This window comes from Papio anubis, chromosome 1 (genome assembly GCF_008728515.1).
Source record: "Papio anubis isolate 15944 chromosome 1, Panubis1.0, whole genome shotgun sequence".
NCBI classification, from domain to species: domain Eukaryota; kingdom Metazoa; phylum Chordata; class Mammalia; order Primates; family Cercopithecidae; genus Papio; species Papio anubis.
The window spans coordinates 66,542,468-66,555,390 of record NC_044976.1 but is presented as its reverse complement, the minus strand read 5'-3'; the positions used below and the strand labels follow the sequence as shown (position 1 = coordinate 66,555,390).

At 43.8% G+C, this 12,923-nt stretch overlaps 1 protein-coding gene across 4 annotated transcripts in view; it reads left to right on the top strand.

Moving 5' to 3' along the window:
• Nucleotides 1-12,923, top strand: part of WLS (Wnt ligand secretion mediator) — a 135,043-nt gene that overhangs the window by 73,847 nt on the left and 48,273 nt on the right. For all 4 annotated transcript variants that reach the window (XM_021942751.2, XM_021942758.2, XM_031669704.1 and 1 more), the window contains 6 exons: nucleotides 8-132; nucleotides 4,292-4,453; nucleotides 5,900-6,036; nucleotides 9,205-9,373; nucleotides 10,904-11,001; nucleotides 11,365-11,428. In XM_021942751.2, coding sequence (XP_021798443.1) covers nucleotides 8-132; nucleotides 4,292-4,453; nucleotides 5,900-6,036; nucleotides 9,205-9,373; nucleotides 10,904-11,001; nucleotides 11,365-11,428 — 755 coding nt within the window. The remainder of the gene's footprint in view (nucleotides 1-7; nucleotides 133-4,291; nucleotides 4,454-5,899; nucleotides 6,037-9,204; nucleotides 9,374-10,903; nucleotides 11,002-11,364; nucleotides 11,429-12,923) is intronic.

Genomic DNA, 12,923 nt, shown 5'->3' with positions numbered 1-12,923 from the left:
CTTGCAGGAGAAAATGCGGAAGTCTCCATGGACGTTTCCCTGGCTTACCGCGATGATGCCTTTGCTGAGTGGACTGAAATGGCCCACGAGAGAGTACCACGGAAACTCAAATGCACCTTCACAGCTCCCAAGGTATGACCCCTTGCTGTCTAAGCCAACAGAGGTTTTATCTGCTTCTCAGGTATGTGGAAAGATTTGTTTACTTTTCCTAGGTGTGTCCCTTCTTCGCATGAGGACAGCTTTGGTAATACCTGTTCTGCGGAGCATTTTCTTTCCTCTTCTCTCCTACCATGGGTCTTTCCTAACTTTGCTTTTGCCTATTACTGTTAAGATTTCCTGTGAAATAGTAAAAACATGAGGTTGAAGCCTCTGAGTACCTTGCCCCAGCTTTAGCCATTTTTTTCCTAAAGAGGAGAAAGATTGGGTGGTTTTATCGCTGACGGTGTGACCTCAGGTAAGCTTACATAATCTGTCTGAGCTTCAGTTTTTCTTCTGTGAGATGAGATAAGAGTACCTACCTTGGGAGTCTTTTTAAGGGCTAGATCAAGCTTGTCCAACCCGCTGCCTGTGGACCGCAGGTAGCCCAGGACGGCTTTGAATGTGGCCCAGTGCAAATTCATTAACTTTCTTAAAACTTTATAAGATCTTTTTTTGATTTTTTTTTTTTTTAGCTCATCAGCTATTGTTAGTGTATTTTATGTGTGGCTCAGGACAATTCTCCTCCTTCCAGTGTGGCCCAGGGAAACCAAAAGATTGGACACCCCTGGACTAGATGATACAATGAACGTAGGCAGGATGACCTTATACTTTAACATCTTGTCTGGGACATATTTGAGAGTCAAAGTGGATATTAACCAGATGGGCCACTAGGAGAAAATGTATAAACTAAGGCCCTCCATGGGCAAACCTAAGGACCTGTTGCCGTGTTTTCTGAAGCACCAGAGGTGTCTCCACTCCCCCAGGTTTCCTAGAACAAAGCTACAGTAAGTGTGTTCTGAGGACCAACAGTGGCAGCATCACCTGAGAGGTTTTAGGAAAGGCAGATTCCCAGGGCACACCCAAAACCTATTAAGTCAGTGTCTCAGGGGGGAGGAGCAAAGAATCTATGTTTTAATAGTCCTTCAGTTTATTACCTTAAACTCCATGAAGTTTGAGAGCCACTGCCCTAGACCCTCTGCTGAATGCTAAACTGGGGGTGGGGGAAAGGAAGGAGAGAGAGAGGAATCTTTCTTCTTAAATGCCCTAAATACTGGCAGAGGCAGGACTTTAGTACTTGAAGAAAAGTCTCTACCAGGATACAACGAATTTGTCTCCGAGACAGGAAGGTTGAGCCAGTGTCCCAGATGCCAATGTGTCTCTTTTCATTTGAACTTCGGTAAATTTGTGTCATGGGTGACCATGTTACTCACTCCATAGTGACAGGGAAGTGTGGGACACCCAGAGACCCATCATGGGGGATTTCATATCTCAATTTCCACAGGGCTGTCCTCCAGAGAAAGCCATTTGTAGGTAGAAATGAGTGATAGACAGAAACTAGAGGAAGCAGGAGGGAGGAATAGCTAACATTTTCAGATCTTTGCATGCAACGGAGAAAATTTAATTAAAAATCTTTCTAGCTGTCTCTGCAAGTTGACTGCATCTTTGAAACACTGGTTGAACATCTAAGCTAGATGGCTTTTGGATGCAGAATTGTATCCTTAGAAAAGGGAAAAGTCATTTCTCTTATTTATACACATGGAGGGCACTGAGTAGTGTGAGGGGGAAGGGTGTTTGCCTGCAACTGCTTCTTAATGACGGTTGCTTAATTATCTTTAGGATGTGTTGATCCCTTGCAAGAAAGATATTAAACCTTGAAAGGTGCGAAGGAAATGAATCATCAAGTCTCTGCTTTTTGATTGCAGTGAAATTTAGTCTTGAGTCTCAAGATTAAATGAGAAATTGCTTTAAAGCTTTTCAGTCCCTGGTGGATTGTGAAGTTAAAAAAAAAAAAAGTCAAGTTGCCACCTGCTGTAATTTGTCCTAATTAGCCAGTCTCATGCTGGAGTTGGGGGAGAACTGGGAGTGGGGGAAAGGAAGGAGAGAGAGAGGAATCTTCCTTCTTAAATGCCCTAAATACTTTAGTGCTTGAAGGAAAGTCTGTACCAGGATACAACGAATTTGTCTCCGAGACAGGAAGGTTGAGCCAGTGTCCCAGATGCCAATGTGTCTCTTTTCATTTGAACTTAGGTAAATTTGTGTCATGGGTGGCCATGTTACTCACCCTGTAGTGACAGGGAAGTGTGGGGCACCCAGAGACCCATCATGGGGGATTAGAAGTGACCCTGGAGATCATCTTACTTACCTTTCTCACTTAGGAAGAAACTGAGGCCAAATGAGGCAGGGTGACCCAAGGTACCCAGCAAGGAACATGGTCAGGACTAGAATCAGAGCCTCCTGGCCTGGAGTTCAAGTCTTTATCACAGCACAACGCCTGCCTTTGGGCAGGGCCCATGTCCTTCTCCCAATTCTGCTACTTTTGGGACCCTGGGCGAGACACACACCAGATGGTATTAGACTAAGTAGGTTTTATTCCCTTCCCCCCTCAAATTCTCAATTTCCATAAATAAAATAAGGCCCTAACTGGAAACAAATCAGAAAATGTCCTCTTGCTGTTACCACAGAGGATAATCAGCCTTCTCACTGCAACTTAATCTGAGGGAGAATTAGAGCCTGTAGTGAATTTTCAGTAGTACCTGCAAAGCCCCCATCCTCCCTGATTTGAAAGTATAAGAGAGAAAGGAGTGGAGGGGAGAAAAAGATGATCTGTATAGGAAGAATCATCCGACCTGCAGCTGAGGTTTGAAAAAGCAGCAGCATTCTTTCTACAGAAGAATTTTTAAAAATCAACCACGCCAACTCTAATCAACTGGTGTGTCTGAGAAGAGCCGCTCACACCTTAGGGATAAAAACTGTTGACAACTGATCGGTAATGTGTGCCGTGGTGGGGAAGAGGAGTTAAAAGCACCTCCCCACCTCCACCTTGCCATGTGTGTCTCTGTCTCTGTACAAAGGTCTGTTTACTGCACTCTAAGCTCTGACTGTTCAGTAAGGAACCCTCCCCACCAGCCAAGATCTCAGAAGGGTCAGAGCCCCTTCCTACACACTCTTAACTATAGACTCCTTGTTATCATCTTCTTTCTTCTCATTTCTTCAGTGGATCTTTGCTCTGAAGATTTATGACAAATTATGGAGGGCTTGTGAATTCAGGCTTAGGGACGACAAATTAGATCTCCCCTATCACTTGATCAGGAGGTACCAAGTAAACATTGAAGCTGACGTAGAAACCCTACATTGATGGTAAACTCTTATCTTCTGTATCAGGGAAAAGTCCCAGCCTGCTGAAGCTCATTCCTCTACATGCTCATATTTACCCCTGGCCCCCACCCCTCAGCAGGTACACATAGCTGGGAGTCCTGGTGAGGTGGAGCAGAATTTAGTTTTCAAAAAAAAGCTGTGTCCCTACTGTCCGATTTCTCTCCACCGTGCTCTGGGCAGTATCTCTTAAATTGTTTGGCACAAAGTCCAAGAGGCTTTCCTAGACACTGGGCTAAATCTTCATTTCATTAAAATGTCTATTCCCTTCTGCCATCTTGGACTGTTAGGAAGCACTGGAGGCAGAAAATTCTGAGTGGTTATCTCTGGCCACTAATCTTATTATTACCTTTGTTTCTTCTGTTTCAACCTTCCCTAAATACCAAGGGCTCCTCGTGTCTTTTTTTTTTCCTGGCAAGTGAATAAAAAGAAGATATTTTCAGCTGCTTCTAGCTTCTCCCTCAGGCCAAAATCAGAAGAATAATTAGCTGTCCTTAAAGAGTGTAATGATTCAGCAGGAGCTTCCACCTGAATGTTTAAGAAGCTGACTGTTCCACAGAGCCTTAGAGGTCCCTGACGACACACTGCCGATAAAAACTGTTGTAGCCCTCGCAGACAAGATTAGTAAGATGTGAGGTTCTAATGAAGATGAAACAGCCGAGAATGGTGTTAGGAGATAGAAGGAAGGTGTCTCTGCTTTCTACCTAAAATTTCTGGTTCTACCTTGAATATGGCTGCTGCTGTTGTCGTTTGTTTGTTTTTAGGTTGGGAGAGCTGGGTGGACACCATGCCTCCAGTATGCCTTGTTGCTCTGTACCTCTAAGGTGTACCTTTAAGCATTAGCTGTTTAAAATTGGTGTTATGGGTCCAGGGTAACAGAATTCAGAGCCAGTCTATTGGAAATAGTGACCCTGCCTCAAACCCTCTGCTCTTCTTCCAGACCCCAGAGCATGAAGGCCGTTACTATGAATGTGATGTCCTTCCTTTCATGGAAATTGGGTCGGTGGCCCATAAGTTTTACCTTTTAAACATCCGGCTGCCTGTGAATGAGAAGAAGAAAATCAATGTGGGAATTGGGGAGATAAAGGATATCCGGTTGGTGGTAAGTGAATGTAACTGATCTTGGCATGTGTATTGAAGGGGAACTCCATCTCACTCATGGCACCTCTATGCCTCACCTGTCTCATCTGAGAAATGGGAATAATAACATACTCATGATGACTGAGATAATAAAGTGAATTAATTTGTGTGAGAGATTACAGAAATGGAAAACAATGCAATTATTGTGCCCACTTAAGATTTTAAATGGGCTTAAGATCACTTAAGGTCATTATAATGATAAGATCATGATATAGTCATGACTGCATAATGAGTAACACCAAGATAAAAGTAAATTTTCTTTTTTATGTGTTTCACCTTGCAAGCACAATTGTTAAAGGGAATAGGGGTGGTTTAGGTTCTTTCCATCTTATTTGTTTAATTGGGGAAAAGTTAGAACTTGCTGCAAGGAGGACCTTTCTTTTCAACCTCAACAAAGTCTCACAATAATTGGGTAAAGAAACAGAAAAGCATAAGAATTACCTAGAATGTCCTACTATTTAGAGAAATAGTCACTGTTCAGGTTTTGATATATCTCCTTCCAGGCTTTTTATATACGTAGTAATTCCCTTACAAAAAGTAGGATCATATTGAACTGACTTTTTTTCCTTGCTTTCTTATTTAATGGCATATATAATATAAATTGGTGAATGTAGTATAAATATACTTTACAATATTGGTTAGCATTTTATAGAATAGATTTACCTTAACACTTACTAATCTCAACATATTGACCATCTAGGATATCTGCAACTTTCTAATGAAAAGCTTACAAAAAGAAAAAAAATTGATCATGTACTTAATCATTATCTTAGCATAGGGAAAAAGCTCTTGTAGCCCTAGTAGACCAGATGAGTAAGATGTGAGGGTCGAATAAGGATTAAATGGCCAAGAGAGGTGTTAAGAGATAGAGGATATCTCTGCTTTTTACCTAAAATTTCTGGTTCTACCTCAAATGTGGCTTTTTTGGGGGGCACACTGTAGGGGTGGTAGCTGGGTAGATATCATACACCCTGTAGGCCCTATTAATCCGTACCTGCCCTATTAATCCATACCTCTAAAGTGGACCTTTAGGCATTAGCATTTTAAAATCAGTGGGATGAGTCCAAGGTAAGATAATTCAGCCTCTCGGAAACAGTGACCCTGCCCCAAAGCCCCATGCTCTTCTTTCAGACCCCAGAGCATGAAAGCCATTACTGTGAATAGGATGCCCTCTTTATTTCTCTGGTCTCAGGTCCATAGCACAGGGCTCTTCTAATATGTATTTCTGTTATCTCTGAGGAGAGGCCAAGGGTGTATGAGGGCAGTGCATGCTATGAATGTGAAAGCTCTTGATCATGAACATTTTGCAGACAAGGTCTCCACTTACCTCTCCCACAAACGCATTTGCCAGTAGAAGGAAATGCTAAGATAATATTCACCTTCAAAATTATCACTGGTCTCTGCCTAGGGGATCCACCAAAATGGAGGCTTCACCAAGGTGTGGTTTGCCATGAAGACCTTCCTTACGCCCAGCATCTTCATCATTATGGTGTGGTACTGGAGGAGGATCACCATGATGTCCCGACCCCCAGTGCTTCTGGAAAAGTAAGAGCTGGTTTTGCAGTGCTCTTCAGGAATACTGGCTTCTCATGATCTGCCAAGCTCTTGCTTTTGCTTGTGTCCATTTCAAGCAGCCAGTGTGTGACTTAGGCCAGTGATTTGACCAGGAGTCATCCTGGACTCCTTTTTCTCCTGCAGCTTTCCTATGCAAGTTGTTATTAAGTTAATCCTCAGGGTTCTACCTCTCTCACCTTTCTGGCTCTTTTTAATTAATTAATTTATTTTTTGGAGACAAAGTCTCACGCTGTTGTCCAGGCTGGAGTGCAGTGCTGGGATCTCAGCTCGCTGCAGCCTTGACTTTACAGGTTCCAGTAATCATCCCATTTCAGCTTCCCAGTAGCTAGAACCACAGGTGTATACTCCCCAGCTAGTTTTTGTATTTTTTGTAGAGACAGGGTTTCACTATGTTGCCCAGGCTGATCTCGAACTCCTGAGCTCAAGTGATTTGCCTGCTTCAGCTTCCCAAAGTGCTCGGATTACAGGTGTGAGCCACCACACCCAGCTGACCTTTCTGACTCTTTAACCTCTTTGCTCTTCGGGATATTCCGTGGTCAATCAGATACTTGTCTGTGTTGTAGTGAAGAAACTGCCCTAAGCCCAGCTCCTCTCACTTAAAGAAAGACAGTGCTCCTGCAGGTGTACCTACTTTCTCTCCACATCATTGACTTCTCCCTTTCTGCTGGATTCTTTCTATTAATATACAAACATGCCCTGCCATCTCCCCTTCTTAGACAAAATTCTCCCATTTCCCACTTCTCCCTGAAGCTACATACCCTTTTTCTGCCCCTCATTACAGCAATGCTTCTCAAAAACCTTGTGCATATGTCTTCTCCTCTGTTCTCTCTTGAGTCCATTCCAGTCTGGATTCATCTCCAGCACTTTACTAAAACTGCTTTTCACAGGATCACCAACAACCTTCATAGTCCAAATCCAAAGATCATTTTTTAGTCCTCACTTTTTTTTTTTTTTTTTAAACTCATCCCAGCATCTGACATAATCAGTTTTTCTTCCCAGAGTCTCCTCTACTCTTCTGTTGGTCATTCTTCTTTGCTGACCAGCATGTAGGCTCCATTTCTGTCTCCTTCCGTCTTCCCAGCCTCTTAGACTTTGGGACTGGGGCACCTGCTTTGGACCTCTTCTCTTTATTAGCTGTGCTTTCCTCAGGGGTCATCTCACCTACCTTCGTGGTCTGAAAAATCATCTGCTCTCTGATGACTCTTAATCTATATCTTTAGCCTCAGCCTCTCCCAACTCTGGACCCAAATATTGCAGCTCTTTACTTAATGTCTTCATTTGCATTGAAAATGTCACATGTACCAAGGACAACACTTGATTGTGTCCCACTTCCAACCTGTTCCCTCCCAGAATCCCCATTTCAGTAAATGGCAACTCCCTCTTTTCAGTTGTTCAAACTGGAAATGTAGCAGTGAGTCATCCTGTATGTCTCTGTTTTTCACACTTCTCATCTAACTCACCGGGAAGTCTCACCATTTCCACTGCGGCCACCCTAGTCTAACTAACCCACAATCGCTTCTCACCTGGATCAGTGGGAACAGCCTTGTTGCAACCCCTCTCCTTGCTTCCACCACGTGCCTCCCTGCAGCCTATTCACAGGATAGCCGGAGTGCCCCCTTTCAGATGTTAATCAGATCCTGTCACTCCTCTGCTCAAAGCTCTCCACTGGCTTTTCATCTCCTTTGCCCTGACCTATAAGCCCCTTGATGACTGGGTGCCTTCCACCTCTGATCTTGTCATTGTCCTCTCCAACACCCACCAGCCCCCTTTATTGTGCTCAAACCCTCACACCAGGGCCTTCACACTTGCTGATCTCTTCGTCTGTCCACTTTATGTAAAATCACATCCCCATTGCTCTCCACTCTCTTGCCTAGCTTTTTTTTTCCATGATGCTTATTCATTTATTTATTATCTTTTTCTTATACTCCCTCTCTCACTGCATCTCTATGCAAGCATCACCAGAGCACAATCCTTGCTTATTTTGTTCACAGTTATATTCTCAGCATCTCAGAATAGTGACTGACACATAGTAGGAGTTTAATAAATATTTTTTGAGTGAATGAATCATGTCACTCCATTGTTTAAACTTTTTATTGGATTCCAATAAAAAGTCTCTTCAAGATACGTTTCCGTTCTCTAGTGGGATATGCAAGTTTCTTCATGAGCACAGCCCTCTTTGTTTCTCTGGTCTCATGTCCTGTCATTTCCTGATGTGCCACATGCCGATCCCCAAATGCACCAGGTTCTTCCAGGCCTCTGTGCCTCCATCCAGGCCCTGCCCTCTCCTCCAAACACCCTTCCACCTCCCTTACCTTGACTCACAACTCAGCCCCATTCCTGTCTGTGTCAAAGTCAGAAGTCCTGGTAGCAGCCTTCTATGCTTTAAAACTCTATGATATTCCTGATCCTGCTCTATTCAATTGTCTCTTTATCTGGCTCCTCTACTAACTGTATCTCCCGTGAGTGAAAAAACAGGTCCTGTTCATTTAGGATTCTATAGTGCTAACACAATGCCTGCTACGTGATCTGTGCTTAATTAACATATGTGTTTCAAGGGGATGGAAAAAAGTATGAATAAATCAGTGACATAAGAATTACATTTTAATAGAGAATTGGCAGTTCTTAGTGTGACAGGGGAAGAGTAAAATAAAAGCTAAACAAGCAGTCAAGAGAATTTACATTTCAAATGTGTTTGGAGTCATGTATTATTGAAACAAATATGCTTATATAATTCATCGTTCCTGAGGATATCACAATAATAACGAGTGTTCTTAATGATCAGATGAATGATAACCTGAATAGGTGAAAGAGGACAATTATATTCACTGAGGCCTGGATGAGAAGGCAAGGGGACACAAACATTATAGGAAGCTCTTCATCTGCAGTGGTACCAAAGTAAATTGTGGGGCATTAAGGAGGTCAGGTTCACTTCCATAGAAAGGTTGGTGTAGCACTCCTTCATTCTGCAGCAGTGTGAGCTACATAGGACATTTTGCATCTCTGTGCAGAAGAAATTAATCATATGGCTTCAGACCCAATAAGTAACATCTCATGTCTCAAAACTGACTTCTGGGAATTGTTTGAAAATCTGCCCTCCAGATGAATGAAGTGGCTGTCCTGATATTTTCTCACCATCAGAGTCATCTTTGCCCTTGGGATTTCCATGACCTTTATCAATATCCCAGTGGAATGGTTTTCCATCGGGTTCGACTGGACCTGGATGCTGCTGTTCGGTGACATCCGACAGGGCATCTTCTATGCGATGCTTCTGTCCTTCTGGATCATCTTCTGTGGCGAGCACATGATGGTAAGAGTCCCTGCGAGGGACAGACGTCTGTACCAGCTGCTCCGTGCAGGCTGCCAAGCTGACACCTGCCCCCCTTTGCCTCTAGTCAGCAGTGGGTGAGACAGAATAAACTAGTAGTTACAAGTGGGAACTCTGGAGGCAGACCCCTCTGGTTCACATTCCTGCTTCACCACCTGTTGACCAGCTGAGTGGCTTTAGGCAAATGACATTATCACTCTGAATCTCAGGTCCCTCATCTATAAAATGGGATGTAAAGGCCTAATGCATGGGGTTTTTGTGCGAATTGAAAGAGAGAATGTGAGTAACTTAAGATAAACACACACATTCTAATGATTAGTATTATTTCTTGCCCTTGAGCTTGAGTTTTTTGTCTGCTGGCTTCTGCCCTGCTTGTCCTGTCCCCAGGAATACAGGTTAACCACCAGAGAATGTGGACCTGGCTCTTTCCAGCTGGCAATGTGTCCAGGTGGCCTAGTAACCCCTATTACTCGGAAATACAGACCTTCCTGGTCTCCTTAGTTTGCACAGACACCAAATCATATTTCAAGAGGGACTGAAGGTACCACGGTTTAAAATAAGAATGGTGTCGTCATCACATTGTGGCTAAGATGATACGCCAGCTGGAACTTGGTCTTCGTGTCAGGCACATGGGCTTCATGGCAGAGTGGACTGTTTTTAAATTCCATTATGGCTCAGTCATAAAAACCAGACCTCTGAAGTCCTGCCGCTCTTCCAGGAGAGCAGTGTGAGAGCAGAGAGAGAGACTTCTGCCTACCGCTAAACTGTCTACATTAGGGGGTCTTTCCCCATGAGGGGTCCTCCAGCAGAGATGCGCTAAGAATGAGGCCTCGGCATCAGGGCCTGGGAGTGGAGGGAACTTGGTCCAGCACCAGGAAGCCAGCCAAGGATTGTCCACAGGGAGCTGGTGTGGACTGACCCACCTGGGGCCCTGCCTGGAGGCTAAGATCATCTTTGCTTTCCCTTTTTTCTCATTCTACATTCCTTCCTTTTCTTTCTCTTGGTGTCTTTGTTGATCAAGGAGAATCATTGCTGGTTTTAATAAGGATGGGGAGGAAATATGCCTGTTTTCCTAACCATAAGAGACACACTTCACATATTTAAATGCTTTAATGTCTTTACTTTGTCTTCTGGGGATCAGTCACTTTTATAAACACAAGTTACAAGTCACATAGAAATTTAATTCAGAATGAGTTATTTTGTGGACCACAAAGTGTCCTCTGCCTGGGAGCTGAGGCCATTCTTTGTGTTCCCATGGCATCCTTTTCTTATTACTCTCAGAGCCCTTATGGCTGGGCTTTGTCATGTTCTGCATATGTGCCAGACTCCCCCACAGAGGTGAGTGCCTGAAGAAGAGATTTTCATCTTCTTTGTTTTCATACACCTAGAGTCTAGCATGGTGCTTGATACATAATAGGTGGTCAGCAGGTGTCCTTCGAATGCTGACTCCCCCATAGAATTGCTTGGTCTTCCTCTCCCCTCTATCTCCCTTCTCAATTTGGTTTTCCTCAGGATCAGCACGAGCGGAACCACATTGCAGGGTATTGGAAGCAAGTCGGACCCATTGCCGTTGGTTCCTTCTGCCTCTTCATATTTGACATGTGTGAGAGGTGAGCAGGTGTTTGTGGGTCACTGAGCCAAACTGTGCATCACCATGCCCACTCCTGTCACTTTAGGAGGAGTGTTGGAAAAGGAGAATGGTGGTCGGGAACCTTTGGTATGGAAGCCCCGGACGTGGTCACATACTCAGACAAGGTCTGGGATCAAATCAAATGCACAGCTCTTTACAGTTGCAAAATGTTTGGGCTGATGTATTCTACAAGCTTCATTTCTCTTTAGGATCTCTGTAATGTTTTTTAGCCTAAATACAGCCCTCACCCCTGCAGCTGAAAAGCTAAGAATACGTGAAAAGGAAAGTTCCCGTTTGCCTTTGTATTAATTTGTCTTGCCTTTCCATCTCATTTTCTTTGTAGAGGGGTACAACTCACGAATCCCTTCTACAGTATCTGGACTACAGATGTTGGAACAGAGCTGGCCGTATCCTTCCTTGATGGGTTCAGGGTTTTATTTCTTCCCCTAGCCACCCAGTCCCCAAGATCGTTTTCTAAGGCTCTGCTGATGCTCCCCATATGTACTCAGCCAGGGCTTTGATTCTCAGGCCAATTATAACAGCACAATTAAGGCTGATAATAAGAATTACTGCTTGCTTTCAAGCCTGGGTGACAGCAGGCAAAATGAGAAGGTCGCAGCCCATCTTCACAGCAGAGGGATCCGAGTTTCTGGGCTTACTGCAGCCTGTCTGAATTATCCGTTATACACTGTTTACTGCAGACTGAAGCATGACTAGCTTTTCCCTGGAGCCATGGAGGTTCATCTCTGGGCCCCTGTGGGAGTCTGTTTCTGAAATTGCCTATGTACGAGACTTCTTACAGTGACCTTGGTGTGCTGGCAGATCACACTGCTGCTATTCATTCCTGAGACCAAGTGGAGATAAGGCTAAGGTGATTAGTTCCAGAGGAGTCGCCGAGGCTTCTGGTTGGTTGGCATAAACGCTAAGTCTTCTTCAGGAAGCAGAAGTGACAGTCTTAGCTTATCCCTTTTAGGATGCTGGATTTAAATATTTTATCTTCTGGAATAGTATGTGAAATGCTCTTGGGAGAAAAAGACTGCTCTGGAGTGGAGAGAAAGGCCTGGGTTGTATTCTTCCTTGATGGCTCATATCTTGCCGTGTGCTAAGGACTATGCTTTGTCTTGCCACGATATCTATATTGGTTTCTTAGTGTCACAAGAACATTGTGAGCAAACTAAATCTGTAGTATCATTACCTCAAAGATGAGAGAGAAGCTCTACCCTTCCTCCATTATGCCACCACCAAATGTTAGCTGCACAACAAGGAGAATGTTTATAATGTTAAATCTGGTTCAACTTTTTAATTTTATAAAATGATAGAGTGAGTAAAATTTCAAGTCCTGCAGAAAATAACTATATTCCCTTCATTCCAGGATACTGTTCATTATAGGAAAGAAGGCGAAACTGCATTAGATATTATATTATTTAATGAAATATTCATGGCAAGTTCACACTTATTAAATGCTTTTAAAAATAGACAATTTGGGCCAGGTGTGGTGGCTCATGCCTGTAATCCCAGCACTTTGGGAGGCTGAGGCCAGCGGATCACCTGAGCTTGGGAGTTCAAGACCAGCCTGACCAACATGGATAAACTCCGTCTCTATTAAAAATATAAAATTAGCCAGGTGTGGTGGCGCAAGCCCGTAATCCCAGCTACTTGGGAGGCTGAGGCAGGAGAATCGCTTGAACCCAGGAGGAGGAGGTTGTGGTGAGCCGAGATTGTGCCATTGTACTCCAGCCTAGGCAACAAAAGCAAAACTCTGTCTCAAAAAAAAAAAAAGGCAATTTGGGCAGAGTTGTTGTAGTGGAAAGGGGTTGGAATCAGGTCACCTGCCTTCAAGGCAGCTCACACTACCCCAGGCCTTGGTGGTTCTCGCATTGACTCTAATGGCAGGTCAGCCCC